Below are 14,171 nucleotides of genomic sequence, written 5' to 3' on the forward strand. Positions count from 1 at the left end.
GGCATCCCTTGGTCTCCTAAAAGGATCAGAGACTTAACCTAGCTCCCTTTCCATTTTACAGAGGTGCTTTCGGGACTTGCCAGAGGTTGTAAAGGTTGCAAACACCAGAGGCAGGGGTTGCACTCAGGACCTCTGACTCCAAATTTGGGGTTCATTCCACTGTGCCACACTGCCCCTCTGTGCCTTGGGAGACACCTGCAGATGAGTTGGAGAGGTAAATCCAGCACTCCGGTTGGCCTGTCTGTCTCTCTCATTTGTACCCAGGAGTCTGTTTCATCGGCTAGGGTGTTTGTTATTATGTAGCCCCAGGCAGCTGTACAGATGTATCCGTTGTTAAGATATTAGAAGACACCCTGTTTTCCAGAGCTAAGGCCCAGCATGTAAGCTGTGTCCTGAGCTCGGCATAAATAACAACAATCCTTTGCACTCACCCTCTGGCAAAAATCACATAATTATTGTATTGCTTTGACCAGCACAAGGTGTTCTCTGCACTCGGATGAAAACTGGACAAGCTTGGACAAGTACCCATGGCCCGGCCACAAAGCTCTGCTGTGAATCAAACTTGTCTCACTGCTGCTGTTCCCTCTCAGTGTCAGGAATACAGCTCACTGTGCAACCACTGGTATGAGTATTGAGATGTGCTGACACTGCTTTGGGTCCCCCCACTAGGGGCGGGGCCCTGGCACGTGTGTCTAGATCCCTCCTTGCCTGTAAGCTGTTTCCCTCACTTTGAAATTAAACTTCCGTTTGATTCCTGATTCTCCTGTCTCTAGCCTGCTCTGTCCGGCTCTGGCCATCCACACTGTCTATTTGGGATGCCCTAGTAATTGCCTGGAACTTGTGCCTGATATAAGCCTAAGTCTGAGGATTGAGCCTTTGCACATAGAAACACCCACCTGGGGCCCCCCAGTTCACCCCATTCCTAGGCATTTGGTCACCAGAGAATTTGAGTGGTGCAGAGATAGTGTGGATGACTCCGAGGACCCTTCCTTGGCTACCTTCAGTCATGGAACCTCAGTGGTTCCATGCTGGCTAGAGAACAAGAAAAGGAATGAAGAACTTCTGGAAAGCTCTCTAGCTTTCCTGTCTTCCTATTTCAGCCATCTAAACATGGCCCTTATTTGGGAAAAACTACCAAGAGGCCCAGCAGAAATCTGGCTATGCTACCATGGGATCTACTTCATGTGAGCTACTCAAAGCACTTACTTACCTTTCTATAGACAAACTTTGGCATCTTCCTTTCCAAAAGTGAGTGCCAGAGGAGGGAGATGGGAATGAATGGGTGGCAGAGGTTGGGACAGGAAAGCAAGAGGAAATGAGAACAGATTGAAAAAAATGACTGGTAAATGACCATCCCTTGGTCTGGGCAGCCATAGGGACCCAGGGGGCAGCAGGGTGTGGGCTCACCTCAGAGCTGAGTGGGAAAGTCATTGTGCAAATCAGACTCCACTAAAAGCTTTTAAAATGCTCCAAACCCTGGGGGATGGAGAGTGAATGCTGGGGTATGGAAGGTCAGTTCCAAGTCTTTGTCTTTGGGGGATGGGGTGAGTTGAGATTTAGAGCTGGGCCAGGAGATTAAATTCAGAACAAAATCTTTCTTCAGGCACAGCCTAGCCATAACTAGGTATTTTTGCATCCAGGACGGCTACCAGAGAGAGTCCTTAGGTTGGCAGTATAAAATGTGCCTTCAGTTAAGGAGGGGAGTGAGGAGGCACAGAGTGCTGCCCGGTGGATGTCAGATGGGATCATGTAGAATTACCTCTCCACATCATCCCATCTGGTAGCTTCCTATTTTAACTCCTTGTTCTTGCTAACTAGGTGCTAAGATTGGTTGTTTCTACACTGAAGAAATTCAGCAGCCTGAGGCTAAGCCCAGATTGTTCTTCCTAGTCATGACTCAGGGCTCAACTTTGCCGAAGTCTGTTTCAGAATAGACACTGACCACGACAATAGAGAATGTCTGCTATGCTGCCTACCCCAGCCCGGTCCTTAGGGGTAGCAGGGTCAAAAAGAGGGCACCATCTCTGTGTCCCATCTGTGCCTTTTCCATGCCCTGCCTTTCATCCCTGGAAAGTGCCCTGGGAGACACCAGGGAGAATCACCAGAGGGTATTAAATCCCAGTTAGCCTGAACTGACTCTGTCCTCTCTGTCCAATTCAGGCCTGACTCCGAGGTCCCCTTTCCCTTCTCCCCTGGTCCCCTTAGCCTAGGGGACAGGCCTTAATTTCTTTTTTTTTTCCCCGTTCCTCTTCCTCCCCCTTCCTGCTCTACACATTTTATATCCCAACCCTTAGTGCTTGTGGGTGGGAGTGGGGTGGGGGGGGAGGGAAGGATTTGGGATGGCTTTGGCAGGAGCTAGCTGCCTTAGCTTCCTCTCCATCTACAGCCTGGCTCAAGGTACTGTCTGGGATCCTGATCACTATCTTGAGATTACCATCCTCCTTCCTAGTGTCAATGGTCCAATGCAAAGAGTGTTGGATTTGGAATAGGACTTGGGTTAGAATCCCACCTCTTCCATTTATGCCCTTTATCACACAAGTCATTTAATTTCGCTGGACCTCAGTTCTCTCATTTGTAAAATGTGGGGGTGGACCAGATGGCTTTTAAGGTCAGCTCCCAAGGATTCAATTACCATCTCTATGCAGTAAACATTCATTAAGTACCTCCTATGTGCCAGGAGATGTGCTAAACACTGGGGATACAAAAAGAGGCAAAAGATGGTCCCAGCCCTCCAGGAACTTGCAATCTAATGGCAGAGAAAGCAAACCGATATATGCACAGTAAGCTATACTGAGGAATTCTCAGATCTGCTTTTCCTGCTTAAATCTCTCTACTGAGCTCCAATCTTGCAGCTCCAACTGCCTTTCAGACATCTCGAGCTGGTTGTCCAGTAGACATCTTAGAACTCAATGTGTCCAAAATGGAACCCATTATCTTTCCCCTTACACTCTTCCCTCCCCGCCCCCCCATTACCGTAGACAGCAACACCATCCTTGCGAAGTCTAGGAGTCAGCCTGGGTTCCTCACTCTCTTTCACCCCTCTGCCTCCCCCCTTACAAGCTATTGACAAAGCCTGTTGATTTCGCCTTTGCAACACCTCCTAAATATTCTTCCCCTCTCCTCCACCACTACCCAGGTGTAGGGCCTCATCACTTCACACCTAGACTATTGCAATAGCTTGATGTCGGGTTGGCCTGCCTCAGATCTCTCCCCATTCCAATCTGTTAAAGAGTTTCCTAAAGCACACATTTGATCATGCCACACCTCTCCCCTACTCAATAGATGCTAGTGGCTCCCTATTGCCTCCAGGAGCAAATACAAAATGCTTGATTTGGCATTCAGTGCCCTTCATTACCTAACCTCTGTCTTTCTAGTCTTCTTACACCTTACACTCCCAGTACTTTTTGATCTGGTGACACTGGCCTCTTGGCTGTTCCATGAACAAGATATGCCATCTCTTGGCTCTGGGCATTTTTTCTGGCTGTCCCCCATGCCTGGAATGCTTTCTCTCCTCTGCTTTGACTATTGATCTCCCTGGCTTCCTTTAAGTCCTAATTAAAACCCCACCTTAGTAGAAAGCCTTCCTCAACATCTCTTAATTCCAATACCTTCTCTCTGTTAATTATTTCCTGTTTATCCTCGATGTAGCTTACTTGGTGTATATTTGTTTGTATGTTGTGTCCACCATTAGACTGTAAGCTCCTGGAGGGCAGGGTCTGTCTTTTGCCTCTTTTTGTATTGCCAGTGCTCGGCATGGTACCTGGCACATCGTAGGTGCTTAATAAATGCATACTTGTTCATTGATTGATTCTAAGGTCCCTTCCGGCTCTGTATCTACGAGCTTATGACCTTAAGAGGAGAGAATGGATAAAGAACCATCCCAGAATCCCTTGGGGCCCTGAAAAGTGTCAGGATGGCAATCCCTTCCCATTCCACTCACCTTCAGCTTAAGTCCCTGACTCTTCCTTTCCCCATTTAGCTAGGGGCCTTAATAGTAGTAATAATAGGGGCAGCCAAGTGGCACAGTGGATAGATCACTAGCCCTGGAGTTAGGAGAACCTGAGTTCAAATCTGGCCTCAAACACATGATACTTACTAGCTGTGTGACCCTGGGCAAGTCACTTAACCCTGACTGCCTCACCAAAAAATTTTTTTTGAAGTAATAGTAGTAGCATGTATATTGTGCCTTAATGGTTTTTTTTTTTAGTGCTTTAATGTTTGCAAAGCACTTTAAACATTTTATTTCATTTGATCCTCATAACAACTCTGGGAGGTAGGTGCTATAATTATTATCCTCATTTTACAGATGAGAAAACTGAGGCAGACAGAGGTTAAAGTGACTTGCCCAGAATCATACAACTAGTGAGTGTTTGAGATGAGATTTGAACCCAGGTCTTCTTGACTCCAAGTCTGTTATTTTATCCACTGGGCTGCCAGGAATGGTGTAAAGGGAGGGAGAGTAAGGGATACAGAAAATTCTCCCTGAGTTCCTCCCTCACCCCTGGATTGAAGGAAGAGTCTAACCAGCCTCCCACTCCCTATAGAAGCCTGGCTGTCTTGTCCAGAATGGAACAAGACACGGCCCTGGTAGTACCACAGCTGGCACAGGTGTTGTGGGGTTCTGCTCCTCAGGGGCACCTCCTTCTCCTCCCCCCACTGCCTGAGGTTCATTGAGCAGGAAGTAGTGGGTGCCCCAGGAAGGCAGGCACACACACACACACACACACACACACACACACACACACATGCACACATACCTTGGCTTTACTGATGGTGCAGTGAAGGGCATTGTTTTCCTGGTCGTAGAGCAAACTGAAGTCTAAGGTCCCCAAGGCAGCTGCAAACAGACAAGAGCATTATTAACTCTGGCCAGGGCACACGGGGACAGCTCTGTTCTTTCAAGGAGAAATAAATACCGGCATTGCAGCCTACAGCCTTCTTAATTTATCTGGGGTGGGCCGTGTACTGGGAGACCCACACAGAGAAGGGCATTATTCTGGGGGAGCTCATAGCCTGACAGACCCACAAATGCAGCCAATGCTGAGTAGACAGGATTGACAAGAGGACCAGAGCTTCAAACAAGATACAGTTATCCCTTCCACATCAAGAGGGGGGGGAGGGAGAGTTAGGGTGTGGCACCCCTTCATCTGGAAAATCTGTGTGAAAATTTTCAGCTCTCCCTTCATGCCAGAGAAGAAGTCTGACTTTTTTCTTTTTCATTAATGGGGTGTTTATAGTACCTTATTAGACAATTTAAGTTAATATTATATAATACCATATATATATATATATATATATATATACATACATATATATATATATATATATATATATATATATATATATATTTCTTTTTATGCATTTTCTGTGCTGTTTGTTGGCCTTTGCCTCTCGTCTATGGCTTCCTCCAAACTCCCCCAAAATTCCCATTTAATTTCTTAAGCCAACCTGAAGTATAACAAAACCAAGATGGGAAAGTCTCAGCATGGAAGGAGTAACTGTATTGCCTTCCAGGCTATTCAGCCCTCATACTCAGGGTGAGAGGTAGCTTGGCAGAGTGTTTAGAGAGCCAGTCTTAGGGTCAGGAAAGCTGGGTTCAAGTCCCTTGTTCAACACATACTGGCTGTGTGACTCTGGGCATCACCCTCTTCTAGATGAAGCACAAACACCACCACCATCATAACAGAGGACGTAGCCAGTGCAGAATAGATGTTTGTTGAATTAAATTGGAATGAGAGCAGATCCAATCTCTATGCCCTTCCTCCCCTGTAGGAAGCTTCCATGGGAGTCTCCAAGGGAAGCACCCTCCTTTAGGGAGTTGGAATCAGCTGAATAAAGCCCTATTGCTTTTGGTATCATTGGTCTGCATCCGTTCGAAGTGGGGATCTCTCCTAAAGCCTAGCACAGCCGTCCCTCTACCCCCTCAGGTGTTAACAGTAGAGTCACTCTCCGAGGCAATCCTCCAGCATTCCCATGGCAACCATCTTAATTCAGGCCCTCCCTCATCCCCTCCCACCTGGCTGACTGCCACAGTCTCCCCATTGGTCCCTCTTTCCCTTCCCCTCTGACTCTGCCCTTTGACCCCCTGCTTCACTCCATCCTTAAAGCTGCCTCCATGGTCATCTCTCCAGGTCATTTCTGTCCCATGCCTCCTCATCACCAACTGGACCAACCATAGCTCATCAGCCTGGCTTGAGGGTGGCTGGCCCCATACCTCCACTCCCCTGTGTGAATCTCTGGTATAATCCTGGGTTCACAGACCCTAGCTGCAGAGATGGAGGGCACCTCAGAGGTCATCCAAACCCCCTTATGTTATAGATGAGGAAACTGAGGCTCAGAAAGTTTCAATGACTTCCTCTATTCATGCCCTAGAAAGTGGCCAAGGCAGTTTTGAACTCAGGTCTTCCTTGATTCTAAATCTAACTAGATAGACTCCTTAGAGAATGAATCATTTTGGGTAGCTAAGTATCCCAGGAAACTGTACCTTAGCTCTCTTGAGTGCTACGATGGTTTTTCTTTCCATTTGGGGGTGGACATCTTACTAATATGAAATATAGAATGAACTTCCTAGCTTCCTGAAATAGAGAAAGCTGAAGCAGAGGTTCACTTTTTCTTGATAATTTGGGTCCATCATTGTGAATCTCAGTCATTATGTGGGGCTGTAGGGTAAAGATAATGAATTCTGGCCCTTGTCATGGGCTGCCAGGATAACACCCACAGTCTCCTAGTCCATCTTCCCGTCTGCCTTGTTACCCTCATTCTCACCCTCTCCTCTGTCCAGCCAATCTGCTCTCCCAGGCTGGTGAATCCCCCTGGGGCACGGATTCAAGCACATCACAAACCTCTGCTCAAAACCCTTGGATGAGACAGGGTGGACAGAGTAGTGGACCTGCAGTCAAGAAGAGCTCGGTTCAAATCCTACCTCAGGAATTTACTAGTTGTATGACTCTGAGCTAGTCACTTAATTTGTGTGAGCCTCAATTTCCCCATCTGTAAGATGAGAATAATAATAGCACCTACCTCCCAGGGTTGTTGTGAGGATAGAGCATGCATAAACACTTGACAAATCTTATTAATCAATCAAGAAGCATTTACTAAGCACCTACTATGTGCCAGGCACCTTAATTCAATGTGGGAATGCTAACTTTTATTATCTGATGATTTGAGGAAAGACAGCATGATGTAATGGATAGAGAGCCAGCCTTAGAATCAGGAAGACCTGGGTTCCAATCCAGCCTCAGATATTTACCAGCTGTATGATCCTGGCCAAGTCGCAACCTCTGTCTGCTACAGTTCCCTCAACTGTAAAACAGGGATAATAGTAACACTTGTCTCATAGGGCTGTTGTGAACAACAAATGATGTATTTGTAATATGTATGTTATTTGTAATTTGTAGTGAGATATCAGCACAGCAGCTAGCCACATAGTAGGCACTTTACAAATGATTATTCCTTTCCCTTTCCTATCTTCACTCTACTTTTACCACATACAGCAATGATCAGCCCATCTTTCTCACCATCCCCTCTATGATTCTGAATTCCAAAATTCCTCTCTTTGATCATAACCACCAGCTCTTCTAATCTTACCTCTATATTATTCTCCATAAAAATATCATAGGTAGCCTAGTTATTTTTATTCCCATTTCACAGATGAGGTAACTGAGGCTTAGACAGGTTAACACTAATAGCACACATTTATACATCACTTTAAAGACTGCAAAGCTTTTTATACATGGCATCTTACTGGATCCTTACAACCCTTAAAATGCCTTCCTTTGGTTTCCCCAGTCCATTGAGTCATTATCCTATATCTTTTTTTCCTTTTATGGCCAAATTCTCCAGAAAAAGTTATCTATGTTTGCAGCCTCCACTCCCTCCTTCCCTCCTTTGTAATCTGGCTCCTGACCAGATTGCCTGAAATCATCCTCTCCACATTTACCAGTGATTCCCTTAGCTCTTAAATCCCATAGCCTTTTGCCTATGATTTTGACTCTAGTGACCAGCACTTCCTCCTCCTGGAAACTCCCTTCTGCTCCGGCTTCCTTTGGCTCTGAGAACGCTTCTTCCTCCTTCTTCTCTTGTCCAACTTCTCCTCCATCTCCTTGGCTAGGTCACTGTCCCATCTCCCATCCCATAACAAGAAGGATGCCAAGGTTCTTCCTTCAACTCTTTCCTCTCTCTTCATTCTCTCGGGGATCTCAGCTGCTCCCAAGGCTTCAATTTTCTTGTCTACCCAGATAGTCACAAATCTATATGTCTCTCCTGAGTTCCATTCCCTCAGCAGCTGCTGCCTGGATCTTCAGGATTATAGATTTAGAGAGGAAGGGGCCATTGGAGGCCCTCCAGTCTAACCCTCTCCTCATTTTATGGATAAGAAAATTGAGTCCCAAAGAAATCAAGTGACTTGCCTAAGACCACATAGCTGGTAAGTGACATGTTGATAGATGTCTCACTGGTATCTCAAACTCAACATGTTCAAAATAAATTCATTATATTCCTCTTCCTAAATCCCCCTTCCTCCATCGCCATCTAGGTAGCACAGTCAATAGAGTAATGGATTTGGAGTCAGGAAAATCTGGGTTTGAATTCTACCTCTGACACATTAGCTGTGGGACCCTGGGCAAGTCATTTAACCTCTGTTTGCCTCAGTTTCCTCAACTGTAAAATTGGGATATTAATAGCATTACTATGAAGCTCAAACAATATAACATATGTAAGCCTTAAAGTGCTATATTAATGCCAGCTATTATTATTATTATTATTGTTATCATCATCATGATTATCATTATTATTTGACTTGGTGCTAGTTGGGATGTTTACTAGATTAACTTATCCACAGAAGCTTCAGGTGTGTGTGTGTGTGTGTGTGTTTAGCACCCAAGGTAGGGGGTACCTCCTCCAATCCTATTGACTCCCAAAGTCACTGCCCAACCCACAGTAGCAGTAGCCACAGGAGTAGCTTCTCCCCCCAAAGGAGGTGCTACCTGGTGCACTGGATGGTTCACTGGACTGGGAGACCTTGAGTCTGGTCCCAACCCTGTCACTAATGAGCTGTGCCCCATGGACAAGTTACTTTCCCTCTCTGAGAGCCTGTCCCCTCCTCTGTAAAATCAATTTTTTGGCTCAGTAAATGTTCATTAGATACTTATTACACGCATGTAGGAGAGGAGGCAGGTCCTTTCCAGTTCTGATTTTCTTTGATTCTAAAGCAGGGTCTTCACTAGGAATTCTTATACCCAGGGCAGATTCAGTTGCAGGAGGATTAATAAACCAAACTCTAGCTGAGCCTATTCTCCAGCAGAGGGAGTCATGACATGAATCCAAAGAGCCGGATTGTGATTACCCATTCCAGCAATGAAAAACAGGCAAAAAAAGGCACTTCTAATCCAGCTACATAAAACATCTTCAGCTAGTGAAGAGGTCTGTGTGCCAGCTTAGACAATTAAGATCCGTCCATCCCTTTATCTATCTGTCTGATACATATCTGTCTTACAGAGGTAGGCTGTCCTCTGTATAACTCCCCCCATCCTTTCTGATGACTTTTCCTTCAGTGCAAGAATGAGGGTGTGGTGGTTAGGAAAGATCTAGGGCAGAGGCACCAGTAGTGAGGGACTTTGGGAGTGCCAAGGCTAGTGGTTCAGGATTAGAAGAGTGGAGGTGGTTGCACCTCATGAGGACAGTAGGCAGGAAGGAACCATGGGGGTGGGGTGGAAAGCATGCATGCATGCCTTTTCCCAAGATATCAGCACCCTGGATCTTTATCTGTTCACCTTGCCTTAGTTATGCCTCTCTTGTTTTTTTAAAAATTGTATTGTATCTTTTGTTTTTATATTATCTTCATTTCTTAATATACCCTCCTCCTCTCCGCAACCAGAAATCCATGTCTTATAATAAAGAATTAAAAAAAAGAAAAAAGTTTGGTGAAATCAATGCACCAATTAAATTCTGCAACATATACAACTCTTCACATAGAGACATAGGTCTCTATCTCTGCAAAGAAGGGAGGGAGGTCATACCGCTGTTTTAAAGCATGGGGCCCAGGGTAATTGTCCTGATTTATCACAAGCTAGAGATAGCTCTGCCTTAAGGTCATGAGGAGGCCCCCAGGGCCCCTTGGGGCTCTGTGGTACTCCAGTGATCCCCCACCCCCAACCTCACCCCAGAAAGCATTAGGGAGGACATGTGGCTTATAGCTTGGGAAGAAGGGTAAGATGGAAGGCTTTGAGTCCAGATTGTGCCACTACGTAGGGGTGCAGCCTTCTGTATGATGCTTTTCCGTGATGCCTCCATTCAAACACAGGCAACCAGCCCTACCCTCTTCTCTGCCTCAATGCGTATCATGAGATTGGAATATGAAGACAGAGAAGGCAGTACTCTGAGAAGGAATGAAAAAAAATTCTTGGAAATGGTGAGGGATGGCTATTAAGCTTCAGGCCTGGCCCATTTATTCACCTGCCCACCCACACTACCAAGAGAAAACACTGGCTGGCCTCTCTCCTAATTAGTGGGGGAAAATTGCCCCATTTGTGGCTGGCTTCCAAGGTTCTTCATGGCCCTCGGGTCAGCGTCGAGGAGCTTGCTATAGTAGACACCTTGCTGTCTCACAAGAAGGCAGCTGATCCACAGAAGGGTCTGCTTGACTCTGTAGGAAGGGAAGGCATGAGGCTGGGCCTTCCCCTGCTGGTCTGGGATGGGGGAGGACTCAGTGGAGGCTCCCTGAGCCAGGTTGTCCCTACATGTTGGTCACTGGACAAGTGGAGAGAGGGAAGAAGGTAGGGGGCCTAGGGAACAACAGCTCAAAGAGACTTCAGAGAGATAATGGGATATATCCCATCCCTGCTCCCGGGGCTGTACTCCCCAAAGGGATTGTGGATCACAGGCTCATAGATAATACTAGGTTCTGTAAGGTTTGCAGAGCTGGACATAGATGTAGAGCCAGAAGGGGCCTCAAAGACCATCTAATCTAATCCCCTTATTTTACAGATAAGGAAACCGAGGCCCAGGGAAGCTAGTGTCAGAGGTAGGATGTAGACCTCCGATTCTGGAGCCATTACACGTGACATCCTTTTATCTCATTCGATTCCCACAAGAGCCCTGTGAGGTGGGAGCTATCATTATCCCTATTTTATAGATGAAGAAACTGAGGCTAAGAAAAATGACTTGCTTAGAGTCACACAGCTAGTGAGTGTTGAAGGCAGGATATGAACCCAGGGCTTCCTATCTCCAAGTCCATCACTCTATCCCTTTTCCCACACTGCTTTTCGGATCATAGAAAGCAAGGAAACAAGCATTTATTAGGCACCAAAGTTTACAAAGTGCTCTATAATTATTATCTCATTTGATCCCCATAACAACCCTGGGATGTAGGTTCTATTATCATCTTCATTTACAATTGAATAAACTGAAGCAGACAGGTTAAGTGACTTGCTCAGGGTCACAGAGCTAGCCAGTGTCTGAGACTGGATTTGAATTCAGGTTTTCCTGACCATAGGCCCAGTGCTTTATCCACTGAACCACCTACCTGCCTCTAATTTAACCCTTTAATTTATAGATGAGGAAACTGAGTCCTGAGAGGTTAAATGACTTATGATTGTAGCCTTAGGGCTGGAAGGGACCTTAGAGATAGCAGCCCACCCTCCTCATGTTATGAGGGTAATTAAGCAGTGTGCTCAAGATCACACAGTAAGGAACAGAGCTGGGACTTGAACCCAGGCAGTGCCGTGTGGTAGATAGAGAGTTGTTAGACTCAGAGACCTTTGGGTCCAAATCCTAACTCAGTGGTGGATGATCTCAGACAAGTCACTTAACCTCTCTGTGCCTCAGTTTTCTCATCTGTAAAACAAGATTGGATTCAATGACTTCTAAATCTCTCTACCCCCGCTCTATATTTCTGACCCACTATCTCCTCTCTTCTAGAGCGGGGTTGGTATTTGTGCTTTACTATGGCCTAACTGGAGAGATTCAATTCAATTCAACAAATAAACATCTATTAAGCACTTACTGTATGTCAGACACTTTGCTGGGAACTAGGGATACAAAGATTTTTAAGATGACATAATTTTTTTCCCTTGAGGAGCTTACGTTCTACTGCAAGTGAGGAGAGAGTAATATAATGCACAGGGCTAAGGTTGAGGAGGAATAGAATACTTGGAGCTGGTGGGGTGGGGATGATTTCCTCAATTCCATTCAAAACAACAAGGGTTTATGAAGCACCTACTATATGAGAAGCATGGAGCCAACTAATAGGGAAGGCAACAGAGGAGGGAGTGACTGGGCTGAACACTACTGGAAAGAAAGGTGTGGCTGTGGAGGTTCTCGAGGAACTCAGTACTTTGGACAGAGACAGAGAGACTCAGAACAGGGGTGGGGGGTTGGGGTAGGGGGGGGGTGTTGTGTGTGGGGAGAAGGTGCTGAGGTCTGTTTTGTACTTGGTGAATATGAGATGCCTATGGGATTCATCAGCTCAAAATTTCCAAAAGGCATTTGAGACTGGAGCTCAGGAGAGAGATTAGGGCAGGATATAGGGATCTGGGAGTCATCTGAATGGAGATGAAAGTTGAGTCATTGAATGCTGATAAGACAACCAAAGGAGAGGGTATGGAGAGGGAAGTGAAGAGGGCCCAGGATAGAAACTTGGGGTCAATCCACACATAGGGACATGATTGGGGACTGTCACGGGGGCTGATATGCACAAATGCACAGAGACCTGGGAATTCAGGATGAAATATGGGGGCCTGTAGTATTCCAATTTTGCAGACTCTCCAGTGAAGGAAGAAGAGTAGCATGACATAAGGCTGGAAAGGCAGATGGAGCTAGATTGTGATAGCTCTTAAAGGCTAGGCTGAGGATTTTGTATTTTATCCTATGAAGGATAGGGAGCCATTGAGGGTTCTTGAGCAGGGGATGAGTTGTATCTCAAGAAGATTGTTTGATGGATCAGAGAGGGGAGAAATTGGATTAAAGTAGTTCATTCAGGACATCTCAATACAGACAAGAAGTGAGAGGCAGTGAGGTATAGTGGATAGAATGCTAAACCTAGTCAGTCAAGAAGTCTTGGATTCAAATCCTGCCACAGATACTTATGTATCTGTGCTAAGAGCTTGGATTAAGGTGGTTGTAAGGTAAGTGGAGGGGATCGAATGGTTCTGAGAGATTTTAGATTTAGAATGGACAGAACTTGGTAAGGGATTGGACATAGGAAGGACAGGAAAGGGAAGAAGAGTCAAAAACTTTAGAGGTGAAAGGGACTTGATCGATCATCCTTCATTTTACAGAGGAGAGAACTGATTTCCAGGGAGTGGAGTGACTTGCTGGAGGTCACGTGGGCAGTCATGGCAGCACAGGATTAGAACTCAGATTTCCTGACTTCAAATCTAATGTTCTTTCTTCTTTCTTCAAGTCTGAGTGACTGGGAGGATGGCAATGTCCTCAACAGAAATAGGGAAGTTTGGAAAAGGGAGAAAGAGGATGAGTTCAGTTTGGATTCTGTAGTGCCAGGGGACGTTCAGGTGGAGATGTGAGGCTGGAGCTCAGGGAGAAGCTCAGGTTGAATCTGGAAGCCTTTGAGACATCAGTTGAGACATGATATTTGAGCCTTCAGAAGCAGATAAGATTGCTGAGGGAGAGGACAAAGAAAGAAAAGAGAAGAGTGCACAGGACGGACTTGCAGACTCTGAGGATAGGAGGAGAATGAGGAGCAGTCACAGAGGGAGGAACACCAGGGGAGCAGTGTCATGGGAAACGTGGGAAGGAAGCATGCCTTTGAAGAGAGATTGGTCAATGATGTTGTAAGGTGGAGGATGAGAAAATGAGCCTTGAGGAAAGGGCAACTGACTTAGCAATTGATACCTCATTGGTGGCCTTTAAGAAGGCAGTTCTGTTGGCTTGGAAGCCAGATTGAGGATCAGTTGAGCAATGAGTAGGAGGTGAGGGAGTGAAGGCAGCAAGTGTAGACAGTTTTTTCTTGGTATTTGACTGAGAAAGGAAAGACAGCTACAGGAATGACAGGTTTCATGTTTATATGTTTAAAAAATTTTGGGGGGAGATGGAGAACACCTGGGCACATTTGTAGGCAATAGGGAAGCAGTGAAAAGGGAGAGATTGAAGATGAGACAGTGGGACTGATTATTAGGACCAATTCTTAAAGAAGGTGGAATTGATGGCACAAGTAG

The 14,171-nt window shown here is 45.8% G+C and overlaps 1 protein-coding gene across 1 annotated transcript in view; it reads right to left on the reverse strand.

The window, feature by feature from the left end:
* DOC2B (double C2 domain beta) overlaps nt 1–14,171 on the reverse strand; it is a 69,052-nt gene that overhangs the window by 39,715 nt on the left and 15,166 nt on the right. Inside the window, exon 2 of the mRNA XM_021006971.2 lies at nt 4,758–4,837. Within this exon, the coding sequence (XP_020862630.1) occupies nt 4,758–4,837 (80 nt within the window). The remainder of the gene's footprint in view (nt 1–4,757; nt 4,838–14,171) is intronic.

This window comes from Phascolarctos cinereus, unplaced genomic scaffold (assembly GCF_003287225.1).
Source record: "Phascolarctos cinereus isolate Bilbo 61053 unplaced genomic scaffold, phaCin_HiC Scaffold_5;HRSCAF=322, whole genome shotgun sequence".
Classification (NCBI taxonomy): Eukaryota; Metazoa; Chordata; class Mammalia; order Diprotodontia; family Phascolarctidae; genus Phascolarctos; species Phascolarctos cinereus.